This window comes from Barbus barbus (genome assembly GCF_936440315.1).
Source record: "Barbus barbus genome assembly, chromosome: 18".
Classification (NCBI taxonomy): Eukaryota; Metazoa; Chordata; class Actinopteri; order Cypriniformes; family Cyprinidae; genus Barbus; species Barbus barbus.
The window spans coordinates 15,415,457-15,433,690 of NC_136746.1; the positions used below are offsets into that span (position 1 = coordinate 15,415,457).

At 37.3% G+C, this 18,234-nt stretch overlaps 1 protein-coding gene across 3 annotated transcripts in view; it reads left to right on the forward strand.

Moving 5' to 3' along the window:
* Window positions 1-17,519, forward strand: part of LOC306884451 (sorbin and SH3 domain-containing protein 1-like) — a 46,329-nt gene extending 28,810 nt beyond the window's left edge. For 2 of the 3 annotated variants that reach the window (XM_079440316.1, XM_079440315.1), the window contains 13 exons: window positions 1-50; window positions 2,705-2,880; window positions 7,837-7,922; window positions 8,286-8,450; window positions 8,581-8,627; window positions 8,754-8,868; window positions 8,954-9,079; window positions 10,593-10,787; window positions 10,976-11,524; window positions 12,784-12,882; window positions 13,510-13,562; window positions 14,663-14,769; window positions 14,923-17,518. In XM_079440316.1, the coding sequence (XP_079296442.1) occupies window positions 1-50; window positions 2,705-2,880; window positions 7,837-7,922; window positions 8,286-8,450; window positions 8,581-8,627; window positions 8,754-8,868; window positions 8,954-9,079; window positions 10,593-10,787; window positions 10,976-11,524; window positions 12,784-12,882; window positions 13,510-13,562; window positions 14,663-14,769; window positions 14,923-14,990 (1,836 nt within the window). In that variant the 3' untranslated portion in view covers window positions 14,991-17,518. Of the gene's footprint in view, window positions 51-2,704; window positions 2,881-7,836; window positions 7,923-8,285; window positions 8,451-8,580; window positions 8,628-8,753; window positions 8,869-8,953; window positions 9,080-10,592; window positions 10,788-10,975; window positions 11,525-12,783; window positions 12,883-13,509; window positions 13,563-14,662; window positions 14,770-14,922 lie in introns of all 3 variants that reach the window. The other variant, XM_079440317.1, reaches the window with a different exon arrangement.
* The last annotated feature ends 715 nt before the right edge of the window (window positions 17,520-18,234 follow it).

The window sequence follows — 18,234 nt, forward strand, 5'->3', positions numbered from 1 at the left end:
AGTGCCCCCTCTTTCAGCCCCTTGGAAACATCTTCCGACCTACAGCAATAGTAAGTCCATGTTCCTTTTCCCCCTCACAAATGTTCCTCTCCACCATTTTCTGATGCCCTTGTTGTATGTGGGTGTGTTTGTGTGTCTGTCTTGCTCTCCAGCCATCTATTCTCAGGCAGAGCTGTCACGGGGCTCTGGAGATTTCCCTCGTTTCCTTTCTACTGTTTCCTGAACGACCATTTGCAATACAGGCTGTATGTGTTCGTGTGATGTATTTTTGCGTGCATGTGTGCGTGCGTTCGTGGAGGGGGCTCGTTGGAGGAGAGGCATTGGATTGTGTGATGATTTGTTTCGTGCTGAAACTAGTGTCTGAAAATAAAGCCAGGATGTATTTTTAAGAGAGATAAGGCACCTTGTACCTCCACCCATTCTGTTAAGAGAAATCCCCGTAATGTGCTGATTGTGAAAGTGGTGTCATTTTTTTTTATTGATATCTTTCCCTGAAATGGGGAATTTACGTGATAACACCTTCACAACAGCAATATTATGTCTTTAAATTATGCTTTTAAGATACTTTTTTTAAACGTTACATTTGAACAGGTTTTTAAAATTTTATTAATAACAACTTTTAAAAAAAACATGATTTACAAAGAAAACATTTATTCATTTACGTTTATTAATTTAGCAGACACTGTATAACAATGCTTTGGATAACAACAACAAGTAATTTTAAGGAGGCCATAACATGAGAAGTGTTAGCAATACAAAGCTTCAAAAATGTTGCAGAATAGTACAAGCTAGAACAGGAAGAGATATAAAAAAATAGAGTAAACATAGAAGAACATTTTTATGTTATGATTATTTAAGATTTATTTATTTAGCTTATTTATTTCTTATTTCCTTATTCATTTTCTTTCTTTTTTTAAGCTTGAAGTTACAGAATTCTAAACATACGAATGAATGAATGAATCTTTTGTGGCACTTACATTTCTCTTAAGAATCTCTGGCACATGGTTTTAGCCAAACAGTCTTCTCTTTGGCGTGTGGATCTTTTTGATATTTGGATGTGGAGTTTATTGTTTTATCAAAAGCCACATGGTTCAGTTATAAACCAGGAGGCCAACTAGTGTTCAGCCAAAACACAAAACCAAAAATATGCTCTCATGACTTGAGGAATGTGTGAGAGACGAACCCTTTGTAAGTGTAACCCTGAGAGAAACACAGTTCTGCTTTATGGCTAACAGATCCTTGAAAAGGAGCCGAACAGCATGAAAATACTTTACTCAGCTTTACTAATAGTCAGATAAATCTGGTAAGACCATCTCTGCTCCAGCAGTTGTCAGGCAGCTGCTCAGGTTCCTGAGTTTGGAGCCAGTGGCGTCTGGAATGACATGTTTTCATCTCACACTTCTCCAGCGGAAAGCATCCGATGCATCCCTGGAGTGATGTCATTCATAGAGACTTTATTATGTGTCCAGTATGATGGAAGAATTCATAAAGATTCATAAAGCTGGAGTCACAAGAACACTTTTTTTTTGTTGAATAATGGGTATTTTATTGTTTCCAACTATAAAAAAGTAGGAAAGTATGCTAGGGCCCTTATGATTTCATTGGCACATTGAGTAGTAACTGTTAATATGATTCTCTCGAAACAGAGCTGCCGATGTGTAGGGCCATTATCTGTGCATTTAAAATCCTTGTCATGGTTAAAATTCCCTCCCGAATCACTTAGCATGTAGCCCATGTGAGTGTGTTGTTAACCCTGCTGAAAAAACAATTTTAGACTAGTCTGGTTTAGGGTTTTGAGCACTTGTAAGCTGACCAGACTGTGGACTAAATAGACCAATTTAAACCAAATGAGACCATCATACATTTTTGGTTTTCAGCAGAGAATAGTCTGGTGAAACATAACAAGGCATAACTCTAGACAGGCTGTTTTATTACTTTATTGCGTACAGCATAGTGACATATTTGATAAGTAAGCATGATATACTTCAGTTTTTCCTGCACCAACATATAATAATTATACAGCGTGACTACAGCTCATTATATGGGAAGACCTGACACAAGACAACTTATTAAAGTTGTGCATCCTTAAAATCTTTTGTGAGCACATACTGTAGGTTTATATGACTAACTGCTACATATGGAAAGCTTCAAGTATGTTTTTAAAGGATGCCACACAGGCCCCTGAGGAATGTTGTGATAAGGGTCAGAGCAGCTGGTGCTGTCTCATCTATATCAAAGAGCAAACACAAGCTGGCTAAACTTCTCAGACTGTTTTAAATTGTTTATATTTTTTTTCAGTCAGGAATTCATTCTATTTATTTATTTTTTATTTGTGTGTGTGTGTGTGTATATATATATATATATATATATATATTAATTAATAATTAAATAATATTTTTCAAAAGTACGAGCAGGTTTAGAAATTGTGCTAAAATAAATCTTCAGTACAAGTGTTCAAATATAATCCATGGCAAAATACTTTTTTAGATTTTATAATATTCCTTCTGTAGTATAGTATTTTAATAGTTTTTCTATTTCCTATTTGTATTTTTTCTATTTCTATTTTCTATATCTGATTTAATAATAAGCATTTTCTTTTCATATAGAGTAAACGTGGCACTAGCATTCTGTTCTATTCAGACATGTTGCATGAAGATGATGATATATATGTGAGTCACAGCCTCATATCTCTATTTGTGCTCAGCTCAGCCTGTAAAGCAGGCAACGGTGAAGTGGAGAAGAAGGACAGCTTGTCTGCCAGTGGGCAGGCAGCTCCGGAATGTGATCGGCACATTTACAAGAGTGTCCTGGAGGGCGGCGACATCCCACTGCAGGGGCTGAGAGCGCTTAACAAGCACCACCCCAGCACTTCTTCTAAAGGTAGGCTTCCAGGCTGTTTTACTTATGTTTATTGAGATTCAAATGTTATTCAGGTTTGAAATGATTTTGATTTAAGGATTTATAATCGAAATCACACCACGCTATTGTAAATCCGATCCATTTGTTGCCCATCGAGCCCCTTTTCATCAGCATTTTCCACATTCCTTCCTTCCTTCACAATATCACACAAATAACACAGCTCATTTGTATTTCTGTGTTTTGTTAAAGCTTGCCATTTTTCACAGTTGAAACATAACAGATGTCCAGTTTGACCTTTAGTCATTCTCTCCACACCGGTCTGTTAGACAGAATGAGCTCATGAGGTTCGGCTTAGTTGGGTGTCCAACTGCTTTAGAAGTGGGCCGTGGTGTGGACAGAGAGGAAAAGGGATGGACGTAGAGATTAATAGGCAGATTTGAAGGTAGACACTCTGCAGAGGAGATAAACATGCAGCATGATCAGGGGTGGTCAGGTATGAGGGGTCAGCTGTCAGAGTGAGGTCATGAATGGAATGCAAGCACATTTGACCTGGAGGATGGGCTGCTCGGGTTGGCGGGGGCGAAAAGGGTTGAAGTTGATGACTGTATCCGTTAATAGTTAACATGTCCCACATGTTTAGACAGGGGCTTTGTTGATCACTGTGTGAAGATCTTTTATTAACTCTTGTTTCTGTCTGCTTTGAATTTCCAAGACAACATGTTTTGAATACAGAACATACAATGCAGTCATGTGTGACACTTCATAAAGATATGTTTCTAATTCATAACGGAGTATAAAGAAATCAAGACAAAAATGAATTACACATTGAAACTATTGAGCTGTGGTGTTAATCCAAATGATGTGCATTTGAATCTGGCTTGCAACGTTTCCCTGTTCCCCCTACTATCAAGTCATGCTGCATTTTTGGCAATGCACTGTAAATATCTATTAACACACTGGCTGTAATTCCTGTGGATAGCAGTTGGTAACATCACAGCACACTTGAGGTTTTTTTGGTGAGAAATCCCAAGACTTACATGAGTTTATGACCACATTGGGAGTAAGTACCTGTCTTGGTGCGGTTTGGGGGAGCCTGTGATAGGTCAAAGGGAAAATCATATTGGCACATTTGGACAAACCTTGACAAGAGGAAACGAGTGATGCATTTGGTTGAACTGAAGAACTTCCTGGAAGTCAGAACAGAAGAGCCATTGCTAAATAAATTTGAGATACTCTCTTTCAGTGTATATGTCTCTAAAACAGCTTTTAAACATAAAAGATTTATTGAGCCAGTCATATGCATGCATTTCCAAGGGAGTCACATGCACGCTGTTTGGGAAAAAAATCACAATGTATTACCCTCAGGCTTTACATAATTCAATTCAGAGCAGAACCTTTTTGAATGCTCTTGATAATTGTCCTGACAAAATATTCTTTGTTTTGAATATTTATTTAGAAATTGATGTGACATTTCTTTCATTATTTGCCAGTTGTGTGGTACTATTGTGTCTTTGCTTGTTATGAGTGTAATCTAATTCACTGTTTGTTCTGTTGCCCTGCATGCCTGCCAGTGGATTATAAAGGTGGGAATGGCTGTATGATTTCACCCTGCTCTTCTGTAAATACTCACTCAGTTCTTGCCACTAATGCACTAGCTTCTCAATATAAGACTAAAAAGTCCTTGTCCGCTGCCAAAGCCTGCATCCCTCAAATCCTTCCCTCCAAGTTTAAACCCAAGTTATCGCCCTTTACCGATGGGAGCCTGGAAAGACGGACCGAGCCAACACAACAGCGGCCTAAAGCGCACAGCTGCGAGGATCTGCATCATGAGGCTTGTGGCTCACGGACTGGAGATACGACAGACGCCGATCACAGGTTAAATTCAGATTGCAAGGGCAACTTGCATAAAAATGGACCTGTTGTGGGATCTGTGAGGAGCACAGCCGAGTTCTCCACCCTCTATCGGAACATGCACAACATTCAGAGGCCGAGCTCTCTGGGCTCCAGCCCCCACGGTAGTGTCCGTTGCCTGGCTTCCTTTTTTGAGAAGCCGGGGGACGACATTACCATGGAGAGGACTGAGTTCGTCCCCCGGGATGCTGTCACATTTCGGGTGATGGAGTTTGAGCGTATCATTCAGCATTCGAACTCTGCTCCCACTCGCTCCGCCTCGATGCCCATACTCCCTAGTAACCCAAGTCCGCCCCACAGCCCTGCACCAACCTGCTTCCTCCAGTCCGCTCTGTCAGCTGAGACTCTAGTCCTGCCAGGGCCTGAGGACTGTCCAACCATGAATACAGAGGCCCAGATCCCCAAAGAGGAAGCTTCTGTATCAGACGAGTGCCCGAACACCTCAAGAACTGACTTCCCTTTGGATCTAAATGAGGGCAGATTGGAAGAGAAAAACAGTTGCATTCATGATCCTGCCAAAGAGACGCCATCCGGCGGTACCTCAGAACACACAGGTCACCATCACCACGATCACTTTCCCTTCCACACCAAACAAAGCAAGTGTAAAGGCACCTGCCCGGCTTCCTACACACGTTTCACCACAATCCTCAGGCACGAGCGCCAACAGGCCAACACTCAGCAGGAGAAGAAATGTACTCCCCCCAGGAACTTGCTTCTGATGGGACCAGCGCCTTTCTCCTTACGGAGGTCCCTACACAGTCAACAGGCCAAAAAGACTTGCGCTCTCTCTGCCATGAAGCCTATGAGCGGAGATGTCATCTCGGCCAAGCTGAAGCCTTTGATTCCCCAGCGCCTGTCCTCTTTGGAGGTGCTGGAGAGGCTCAGTAATGGAGACAGCTCTCCCTGTGAGGGGTGCAACTCGGATGACCTCATGGATGTGGAGGGCTCAGAAGCCATTAAAGATCACTCTGAAGGTGGCTATATTGAGAGTGTCATGAGTGTCAGATTGTCCACACTCATGTCCAGGCATGACAATGTCTGTGATCACTCATCTTCCTCCAGCCTTTCTTTCTCCTGTCTGCTATCACTGAGTGACTTTACTTTTTCCATTTCTGCCGTGTGCCGACTTTGTGTGGTTTGTAACAAGCATATTATTGGCATATTATCCATTTCTGTTGTGTAGTGTAAAAGTGTGTCATGCCACTTATTTTTATTCTCAGATTCCACTTTTTTCATTACCTTTTTAACATACTGTCCAGAATTAGCAACAAACCAAGATCAGACTTTAAAAAGAGCTTATCATGCTGCCTTGTTTCCAGAATTGTTTTTCTAAAAGGATTTCTAAACATTGTTCAATAAAGCTTAAGCTAATTTTTTATTTTAAGCAAAAATGTATTTGAAATTCAGACAAAATTACAAGAATGTACTTAAGTTGTTTTGTCAGGGAATGATCTATGCATCCCATGAAACATGGAGAATTATGTAATCGAATCATAAACATTAGTATTATATAAATATTTGACTTATAGTCATAGATTATAACACTTTACAAAAAGGTTCAATAGTTAACATTAGTTAACTATTTTAGTTAATGTGAACTAAGAATGAACAATACTTATACAACATTTATTAATCTTCAGCATTTACTAATGCATTATCAAAATGAAAACTTGTGCTTTTTAACATTAGTTAATGATCTGTGAATTAACATGAACTAACAACGAACAACTGTATTTTCATTAACTGACATTAACAAAGATTTATAAATACTTTAATAAATGGATTGTTCATTGTTTGTTCATGTTAGTTAATACATTAACTAATGTTAACTAATGGAACCTTATTGTAAAGTGTTACCAAATTTTTACTTGTGTAAAATGACCGTTGCACTCAGTTAGATTACAATGATAGAATCTGCATCAGTCTCTATATGCCCATCATTTTTAGAAGTTACAGGATACTTATGCGCCTTACTATGATCCATTATCATTTGTTATACCAGAAGTTCTGTTTTCATCCTTCCAAAGAATAATGATAAGAGTTGAAAACTGAGAGGAATTTTGGCACGGGATTCACCCACTTGTCATTTAGCTTCTTGTCAGCTTGAGAAAATACACTATATTGCCAAAAGTATATTATTATATTGCCATGTTTGACTACTTTAGTAATTTCTATGAGTACAAATCTTAATGTTTAAGCATATAATGATATTCTAGGGAATTGTGTTCTTCTAATTTTATAGCAACAGTTTGGAGTTGGAGTCCAAATTTGCACAATTTGGTAGAATATCATTATATGCTTAAACATTAAGATTTGTACTCATAGAAATTACTAAAGTAGTCAAACATGTTCATTAGAAGGGGTTGACCCAATACTTTTGGCAATATAGTGTACTCAGGCCTCCCATGTTATTCCTGAACAGATGCAGTATGTACATTAATCAGGCATTTAACAGTGTTTCTTATGCATAGAAATTTTATCTTACTGCAAAGCGTTGTAAATTACAGCTTCATAGATTTGATCTAAAATAAAAAAGTCATATTCCACAAAATAGTGTAACCCTAGCATGAGCCTGTTTTCACTCTGTTTGTTTATTTTTTACTTGTTTGTGTCTTTACGTTTTGATTTTCAAAACTGAATTAAACATATTACACTAGACATTTTTTAAAACAATGTCTGAATGTTGTGTATTTTTACCATACTTTTGTTCGGATGCATGCATCCTTTTATTTTGACAGACCATGGCATATGCTTATCCTGCAGATCTCAAAATACATACATTAATAAACTATTATAATTGTAAACTGTAAGATGTGTAAGCCATTGCATGTTCATGTAATTTAGATATGTATTTTATTTACCTTCTTTTGTTATATTTGTGTTATCTCCAGAGTGTCTATATCATCTTCATTGACTCTTTCAAAGCTCTGTATAAATGGGCATTTCAGAAATATGAAGTGTTGTGCAATGCGTGAGTCAAGACAGATTTGAATCATGGCACTTACTCTTTCTTTGTGTAATTTTGCTTATGGCAACAGAAAGTGAATCCTGTGTTTTTTCAAACAGAATCCGATTCCTCACATCCATTAAGCCAAGGAGATCATGGAGAAAATTCAGACGAGGCAGTCCGGAAACGCTACGGAGATAAAGAGGTGCCATTTGTTTTGACATTATCTTCCCACCACAAACAAATCATTTTCTTAATCAGTATGTTTATGTTTTTTTCCATGAACATCTAAACATCCTTAAAACAAGATAATTTTGTTTGTGAAAGAACATTAATAATATGACTTGTTTTCAAAGAGTAGGCCTATATCTTGAAATTAAGTAGAATTGTCTGCCCCAATGACAAAATTATTGAGGTTTGATCATAAAACAAAAATATTATATTTTCTCCAAAAAAAAAAACTTATTTACATAATTTTATAAATGTATCTAAATCTATACAATGTGTTAAATCTATAATAGGCATAAAGCCCTCTCTTTATGAATGAAATGCCGGTTTCTTTTTAAAGAAAATTCTGGAAGAGCAGAGACGGTTAAAGCGAGAGCAGGAAGAGGCAGATACAGCTGCTCGGAGACATGCTGGGCTGATTGTGACTCATCAACAGTTCATTACTAATGACCGCTTCGGTGACCTACTGGTTATTAATGAGAAAGAGAAGAGAAAAAACATAGAGGTGGCATATCTTCTATTTTATGCTTTAAAGGATATTGTTTGATGCTTCCTGTCTTTTTGTGTAACAAAGAGAGTTGCTGTACTGAATGCAGTACTGTGAAATAATGTGAATGGTCTGTTGTTGTCTGCAGAGGACTCCTGCTCTAGCTCGATTTGACTTCAGAGCAGAAAGTTTAAAGTAAGTGTCTCACAATTCATATCTAAGGATGTTAATAAGATCATAATAAGTGTTTGTTAATAACAGCATGTCAAATTTAGAATACTGCATCACAAATCTAACCACATTTTACCTCCCCTTTATCAGAGAGCTACCATTTCAAAAGGGAGATATTGTATACATCTACCGGCAGGTTGATCAGAACTGGTTTGAGGGAGAGCATCATGGGAGAGTTGGGATTTTTCCGCGTAGCTACGTTGAGGTACATTTTCTTTATCCATTATGTTTTTTATTTATAGAGTTTCTGAGTATGCGGTAACTTCTCGTCTGTAATGCTGTTTCTTCAGATCTTGCCCCCTACAGAAAAGGCACAGCCCAAAAAGAGTGCTCCGGTCCAGGTGTTGGAGTACGGAGAGGCTATTGCTCGATTCAATTTCACTGGTGACACTGTTGTTGAAATGTCTTTCAGAAAGGTATTGTTTCAGCAATTTAATAAAGCTTATGCTTTAGTAGTCTAGGAGTCGACAACCTTAACCACACTTAGTGTACCACTACTGATATGCGAGCAACAAGAACTAGAGAGATTATTATTATTATATGTATATGCTTAATTTAGAAAACTACCTCTTGGCGTAATCCTTCAACGTCATGCATTCTATTATTATTTACTGATTGTGAAGCCAAACACACTTAAAGTGTGATGAAACAAGCTGAGCAGAAAGCTTTCAAAAACATGTTATGGAAGAGAAAAAAAAAAATGAAGATAAGTTTTAATTCTTCCAAAAAACACTGCCTTTTTACACTGCAGATTAAGCCAAAACTTCAGGACAGATTTGTCACCAGCCAGCTGAATAAAATGTGCTATACAGAGACAGCAGTGACTATAAGCAATTCAGCAAGAAAATTATTATATATGAATGTTGAGTCACATCTGGACATACACAAAGCAGACTTTACCTTACAGAGTTTATTTCAGGTAAATTAGTCAGAAAATGACTATTTCCGGACAATGTGCAGTACGCAGTTTAGCCAATCACAACACACCGGGCCAACTAACCAATCTGAGCCCATTGCCTGTTTCTGAGGGAGTGGTTTCATAGAATCAGGAAGTCAACCGGTCGTTCAAATGACAGAGGAGAAAGCGGCTTACAATAAAGGTGAAATTTATGAAAAATAAGGCGTTTTTTAACAAACGAAACACGAATACATGTTATATTGCACCCCATAAACACAATCAAGCAAAGAAAAAAGGCAGTAAATCACCCCTTTAATGTCTCACTTTTGTCGCCAGCGGTTTAGACATTAATGTCTGTGTGTTGAGTTATTTTGAGGGGACAGTAAATTTACACTGTTATACAAGCTGTACACTCACTACTTTACATTGTAGCAAAGTGTCATTTCTTCAGTGTTGTCACATGAAAAGATATAATAAAATATTTACAAAAATGTGAGGGGTGTACTCACTTTTATGAGATACTGTACACTATTTTTGTGAGGAAGCTATTTTTTCATGATTTATTTTCATTATTTTCAAAAAACGTATAGTAAATTTTATAGTGTTTTTGAACCATACTATAGTAAAGTACTTGAATTAATTTGTTGTGGTAATTCTATAGTTGCTGTGGTAATATAACAACTATAGTATTTTAAACAAATTACTTACTGTAGCCTACGTTCTCTACAACCATAGGGTATATTATACTACAATACACTACAGTTTACTGTATTAAAAACTAAAGTAGGCTATACTACAGTATTTATTACAGTTTATCAATTCACTATAGTTAAATCTGTAAAATCGTAAATGTCTGTCAATTTTTATATATTAATGCATCCTTGCAGAATAAAAGTATAACTTTCTTACTAACCCCAAACTTTTGAACGATATATATATATATATATATATATATATATATATATATATATATATATATGAAAAATAAATACTTAAATGTGTGTTGTCTGTGTCATTTTGTCTGCCTGTAGGGGGAGCGTATTACACTGATTCGCAGAGTAGATGAGAACTGGTATGAAGGCAAAATTTCTGGCACTAACCGGCAGGGCATCTTCCCCGTCACCTACATAGAGGTGCACAAGAGACCCCGAGTGAAAAATGGAGTGGACTACCCTGATCCCCCTATCAGCCAGTCACCTCACCGGAGCACTAATGCCTCTCCACAGGTAAAAACCTGACAAAAGTCGTGGCCCTTGGATCATTTTCTTTCAACTCACTGTTTTCATTTTCCCATTTGTTTTTGTTTATTCATTATCTTGTATAGTTGTTCTCACCGTTTCACCTCTCCATTTCCTCCTTCCTCTTTATTGTTTCCTCTCATTTCTCCTGACACCCGGCCTTGCCCTCTAAAAAGCCCATTCGTAATCGGCTCACCACCTCTCCTCTCCCTCTGCCGCGGTCTCCCCGCCGCTCGATCTCCCCCGAAGTCCACGCCATCTCCAACGAGTGGATTTCGCTCACTGTGGGCGGAGTCAGCAGCAGCCCTCCCGCCGCACCCACCCCACCCCTCCCCCCTCTGCCAAGTGCTTCATATCGCTTGGGCGAATATCTGCCCCCTTCCATGTCAGCCAGTCCCGTGCCTCCCATCAGCGGCAGCCCCTACTGTGTCTCCCCCATGGCTTCTCCCTCCACATCTCCTTTACCCCCGCCCTATCCACCCCGGCCCTGCTCGGCCACCCCGTTCCTCACCTTCACTCCTCCTCAAGGCGAGGACTTCCTCCTTTCTCCACCCTCTCCCCGCCTGTCCCGCAGCCTGAGTCCCTGTGGGGGTGCTGGGCTTGAGGGTTGGCTTACTGGGGTCAACAGGCTGGATCAGGAGTTTCAGGAAGGGGAAGGTGCTGAAATAGACAGGGTTGGCAGCCTTCGCAAGGCTCTTTACAGCAGGAACAATAGTCCAGCAGAGGTATCTTCTGCATGGTGTGGTGTGTTTGTTAAATGTGCCCACCATATGGTGCCTAAGCTCAAAGGAGGTCACTGTTTACATCGGCACGAGTTGTAGATCTAACAGACTGAAATAGGAAATTATATCTGACCCTTCTGGTTGTGCTAGTGAGTTTCAATCACACATGTGAGGCTTCCACGCTATTGAGAGAAATACAGATGAAAAGAGACTGTTGCATGTACCTCTAACATGATTAGCATGAAGCTTGGATGTTGCTATTTTTTGTTGACGTTGCCTATTATGAAATAATGCATGTCTGATACAAATCTATTGAGTGTGCACACTGAAATGAAAGAAGGACCCCTAAATCTAATGGCAGATTGAAAATTTAGATTGGAAAAAGGATTGTCAGGCGAGAGAAAGGGTTAAATTCTTTGATAACAAATAATATTTGATTTCTGAAGGCACTTTCTTTATTTGTCTATTTAATTATGTATTTTGAGGCTGTTTTTTTTTTTTTTTTAGCAAATGTTGTTATATGTGATTAATTGTGACTGAATTAAGCATACAATGCAATTAATCAGAAAAAAAATATTGTTCGACAGCCCTGATTTATATTAGTAGTTGGTTAATTCTGTGTAATTGTTTGAAGAACTTTTGTATTTTGTATCTGCGTTCAAATGACAAATATGTACTAGGTTATAAAGAGTGTCAGTATGATTTTTAAAAGAAATTAATATTTTTATTAAGCAAGGAGGCATTAAATTGATTTAAATTGACAAAATTTTACACTGTTACAAAAGATTTCTATTTTAAATAAACGCTGCTTTGCCGTCACAGGAATAAATTAAATTTTAAAAGATATGAAAACAGAAATTGTTATTTTAAAGTGAAAATTAAAATTAAAATGCAGTCTTGGTGAGCATAATAGACTTTTTTTATTGTTTTAAAAAAACAATAAAAAAGGACCATTTCCACTAGAGGGAGCATCCCAGCATGATGTCACGCTGTTTGATTGAAGTTTCATAGGAAATGTGGTGACTGCTACTAACTCACAGTCTTATTCCAGTCCTTTATCTGTTTGATGTACTGTAAGGTTATACTGCAGTCCTCTGCAAACAATAATGGACTGATCAAGTGGCAACCATACTGCTGTTTGTGCAAATTTCAAGTTTGAACCCAAACCTCATGGATGAACATGAACCGTTGTGCGCATACATGTATGGTATATGTTTTAAAAAAGGCAGATCATTTAATTCATGCTCTTTTTTTTCCCACAGCCATTAAGAAATGATGTAGAATATTACGGGCGATCTTCAAGAAGTCCTGTCATGCTGTTTGACATTCAAGACAACAACATGAATGCCAATTCATTCACGGTAAATTAACTTTCATGAAGATTACTCTTAAAAGCACATACTTATTTCTTGATGTCATCTGTATTGATTGAACATGAATGATGAATATGTGCTACTTCATATTCTGCATTAATTGGTCCTTATGATACACATAACAGTCAATCACAAGGCTCATCTCAGTGTTTAATTTTATGTGAGATCTAATCCTTAAACTCACCCATGTAATGCATGACAAATCTCCGTACCCTGCAATTAAGTCTGTCCTATATGATGCTGGCGAATGTTCTGCTCCTTCCACATGCACTCACTCTGTTGTCTTACTCTTCCATGCTTATCCTCTGGACACTACCATCCTTTCCGGCTTTCCTGGTATTAATGGACATTCCCTTCTTTCTGCCCTGTTACTGTCTTCTCTAACCACACCGCCCCTTCCTCAAACTCAATTTTCCATCTGAATGACTGACCCCACTTCCTGGTTTGTGGCCACCTTTTGAGCCAACCCTCTTCCACCAATAGGAGGCAGTGTGTAATGAGATCATGAATATTGCAGAGACCTCAGTGAGGTACTGCAGCACTTTGTCACGCCCTATAGACTCCGCCCACCGACTCCTGCCTCCTCCCAGTAAACACTCTCTCATCATTTCCCAGCAACCCCTGTCCCAGAGCAGCAGTCCTGAGCCTGGACTCATGAGCTGTGGGATGTAAGTATGATCTACCTCAGTGTGTTTCTCTGTCCATGCACCTAATGCATTTGTCCATGCATTTGTTAAATGCTAAATATTAAAATTTTAATCTTCAAGTCGAGTTTTTTTTCTACAAGCTCCCATTTAAATCAAACATTTTAGATTTATAGTAGCAGTTTTCAATACAAACTTCAAAGTCAAGTTTGAGTTAAATTTAAGTCAAGTTAAAGTATATACAGGACCGTGCAAAAGTTTGGGTTTCATTTAAAAAAAAAAAAAGTCTCTTATGTACAGAGAAAATATTATGAGATAGGAGGGAAAATTATGTAGAAATGCTTTTGTGTTCACTTGCAATATGTTTGTCTTTTCTTGCAAAATGAAAGAAACTGCACTGAAACATAGTGCCTGCCTCATATTATTTCAATTTCAAACTTTTTATGGGCAAACTAAAAATTTATAAAGGGAACTCAAAAAATTATTTTCCTCGCAGCTCATTTTTTAACCATCACCATGTCCCTGCAATTTTTTATGATCAAAAATCAGTAATGTACAGCAATATTGTGAAATATTATTGAAATTTAAAATGTGTTTTCTATTTTAATGTGTTTTCAAATGTAATTTATAGCAAAGCTGAATTTTCCTCATCATTACTCCAGTCTTCAGTGTCACATGATTCCTCGGAAATCATTCTCATATGCTGATTTGGTGCTCAATAAACATTTCTTATGCATTTTTATTCAGGATTTGTTGATGTTGAAATTTCAAAAGAATAGCATTTATTGGAAATAGAATTCTTTGTAACATTTTTTGAACAAAATCACTCGTGACGTGACAAATTGACAGGTTTTTTAGCCTTGTTTTATGTACAAATCTATTAAGTATTATTTCATGTAGCTGTGGAGTGTCAATTTTTTATGAGCTGTCAAGTGGTGCAGTGAGATATATAAAACCAACTGTGTCAGACAGACAAAATTGTGTGCAGTGTTTTTAATTTAAGCCAATCAATTAAACTGAAAGACTAAATAAGGCTTTATATTTGGTCAATAGTGTGATTTGTGCTGTAGTTTCCTACCTCCTCCCTTTCCATGCGTGTAATGTTGTGTTGTGTTCTGCTGTAGATTTCAGGCTCTGTACAATTACATGCCTCAGAATGAAGATGAGCTGGAGCTGCAGGAAGGAGACCTGGTCAGTGTCATGAAGAAATGTGATGATGGCTGGTTTGTGGGTATGTGTCATTGATCATTGCATCGATTCTCCATTACATCATACTAAATGCATATATACAGTATGTATATATTATAGAGCTCTGTTCTGGAGTTGTATGTTTTCCTTTTATTTGTACCCAGACTCTTATGTATGCACTGGGTTCTCTGTGCAGGTACATCCAAGAGGACAAAACATTTCGGCACTTTCCCAGGAAATTATGTGAAAGCTGTTAATTTGTGACACGATACTTTTGAAGAAATGATGGTTTGTATGAAGCGATTCTAACACTATGCTTAAGCAGCCTGATCCGTTTGGGACGTCAAATGAAGACTTTTTCTCCCCTGCAAAATTTGGTCTTTCCCAGATGAATGTCCAGGTATGTGATCGGTAAGGTGTGCGGCATGTCAGCGAAGAACATGCAGTTCAACTTTACTACAGTGGCAGCATTTGTTGAAGGATTTAGATTGCTTTTGCTTTTTGAAAATGTTCAGACTCCTCTAAAAGCCATTAATATGAAGTATATCAGACTTGGAAAAGGTGTTTAAGTTTACAGCTGCGAATTGCACTGAAGTACAACTTCATCACATACCTGACATTACTGAAAAACATGAAATTTTACTATTTATTTTTGCTATAAATGTTTGATGGACATTGAGTGTGACCGTTAGAAATGACAGTATTGAAAGCACCTGAAGGTGTCTGTATTAAGGGTTACAGGTCAGAGAAGCTGTGAAAGGATCACAGAAGTTAAGTTTAGCCATTTTGAAAAGTGTTTAAATTACAATTTACACTCCCATTGTGTAAAAAATGCATATTTATGGAGCTTTTTTCATCATACTTTCATTAAAGAGTATGATGTAAATTTCTATTCTGATGAGGGCTCAAAGGATGAGACAACAACATCAGTATTTGCGAAGTACAAGCTATTTGTAGACATCAAAATGATGTAAATCAGTGTTGGTCATGTTAAGGAGGTTAATGTCAAAGCAATTACTGTAATATCAGATTATACTGACATACAAAATTATGGTAACACTTTAAAGTAAGGTCTGATTTGTTAACATTTGTTAATTGGATGAGACGTTAAACCGATGTCCTGATTTTGTGTGGGTGCTCTGAGTACAGAGAAAAGTGCTATATTATTATTATTATTATTTATTTTAATGCATTAGTTAACATGAGCTAACTACGAGCAACTATTGTTAACAAATAAAACCTTGTTGTAAAATGTTACCAAATTTCTGTTCATAAGATTACGATGGAGTGACCGACTCTAGAAACTCCAGATCTAACAAGCTTTTTAATAATTGGTAGCAAAAAAAAACTATCTTTAAGCTTTAAGCGTAATGTAATATAGTGAGGTGAAGGGCTACAACTAAACCCCGCTAAACAGATGTTTTGCCTCAAAACATACTATTTATTTGCCCAAGTAGTGCATATTTTGCTCTTTCAGTCATCCGTTTTTGAATTGGTTGTTCTGAAGAGTGTATTACGAGGCTGAGGCGCAGTATTTACCTCTGATATCAAGCCTTGATAACATCTTAACCCAGGTACCATTTGACAGTGACATTTACATAGTGTTCTGACTGCTAATATGGTTGCATGTTGGGAAACGATCCATATAAGATTGCTGTACCTCATTTTCAAAGTGCCATTCACAGTAGAGGATGCTACATGTGGACTGCTGTGTTCATTTAGTTAGGTAGTCTCCATTGATTAGCTTGTGGTCTTCCTTAACTGAATGTAGTTCACATCTTCTCCAGGTTGTAGATTTGCTTTCGCTTCCTTTTAAGAAGTAGAATTGCAAATTTGAAGATATATGTCTGGATTTCTTCTTCAGATGAAATTGTCTTTTTGAATCTCCCCCTTTAGTTTTATAAGGTCCATTCCATATAATGCCAGAGAACGTGCTGCTAGAGAGCATGAGGGTCGTCTGAGACCAGCCGCCCGTCCAATTCAAAACGAGAATCAGGAAAATATCATTTGGACAGAAATGAGTCATTTAAAGTATCTAGATGATATATTTTTCATTTTCTAAACCAGTGGTTTTTGCTAAAACCTTTGTCAAGAAGTAATCACATAGAAGATCAACAAGGAATATGTGACCTCTATTGAATATGATGTTTTGGCCTTTCGAACCGTTATAAGATAGCGTAGCATATCTGAATGTAGTGCTCTGAGAAACTTTTAACTTGGATGTGAACACAGTTGAAATTCACAGTTTTCCTAATTCTGTCAGAGTTGTAAATATGTAAAGTAAAATGAATGAAAGTGATCGAAGTTACAGCAACCTCTATGAATATTACAGTTTATATTAAATGAAGAATATTAGGAAAGCACAGAGATTTGCGTAACACAGGCCATCTCATATGACTATATGAGAACGAATGATTCTGACACTGTGTTGGGATTGAAATGCCTTTCTGTCTCATGGCTTCATTGAACTGTGCCTCGTTTTATTTGATTTGATTGCCTTGAGGTAAACACGTTACTTTTTTAAGGACTTTTAAAAGTACGTTTTAGTGTGTCACAGGAGACAATTACTGAGTTCGTTACCACAATCACATGAGTTATTCAAGAGTGTGAGATGACACCTGAGATGTTTAATGTATAATTATTACTTTGTGGTCTGTATGCAGAGATGAATTTTGCATTTTTTGTTTGTTTTTGTTTATTTGCAGTGCTGTTAATTACAATGAATTTAAAACACTATTTACTGCTGTGATTTCCTCATTATGCAATATTTAATAAACAATATTACAGCTTTTGACTATGTTTGTTGTCGTGATGCGCAAGGCCTAAATGCTATTTGTGACCCTGGACCACAAAACCAGTCTTAAGTCGCTGGGGTATATTTGTAGCAATAGCCAAAAATACATTGTATGGGTCAAAATTATTGATTCTTTTTTATGCCAAAAATCATTAGGATATTAAGTAAAGATCATGTTCCATGAAGATATTTTGTAGATTTCTTACCGTAACTATATCAAAACTTCATTTTTGATTAGTAATATGCATGGCTAAGAACTTCATTTGGACAATTTTAAAGGCGATTTTCTCAATATTTTGCACCCTCAGATTCCAGATTTTCAAATAGTTGTATCTCGGCCAAATATTGTCTCATCCTAACAAACCATACATCAATGGAAAGCTCATTTTATGATGTTTAAATATTAATTTCGAAAAATTGACATTTAAGACTGGTTTTGTGGTCCAGGGTCACATATACTCAGTGTGATTAAGTAATAGTGAAAAATAGCAATTTAAACCTATCTTCTACCAAGTAAAAAAAAAAAAAAAAAAAAAAAAAATCGATCTAAATGGAAGCAAGAAAATTGAATCTTTTTGAACTCAAGACTTATAACCACTATATGTATTTTTGTGATTTTAGAGCTCCCAACAACAGTAAAGTGAGTGGAATTCATTGTTGAAATTACAGTGACTAGTACACGTGCACGTATGAGGTGCGTGAAGAAAAGCATTT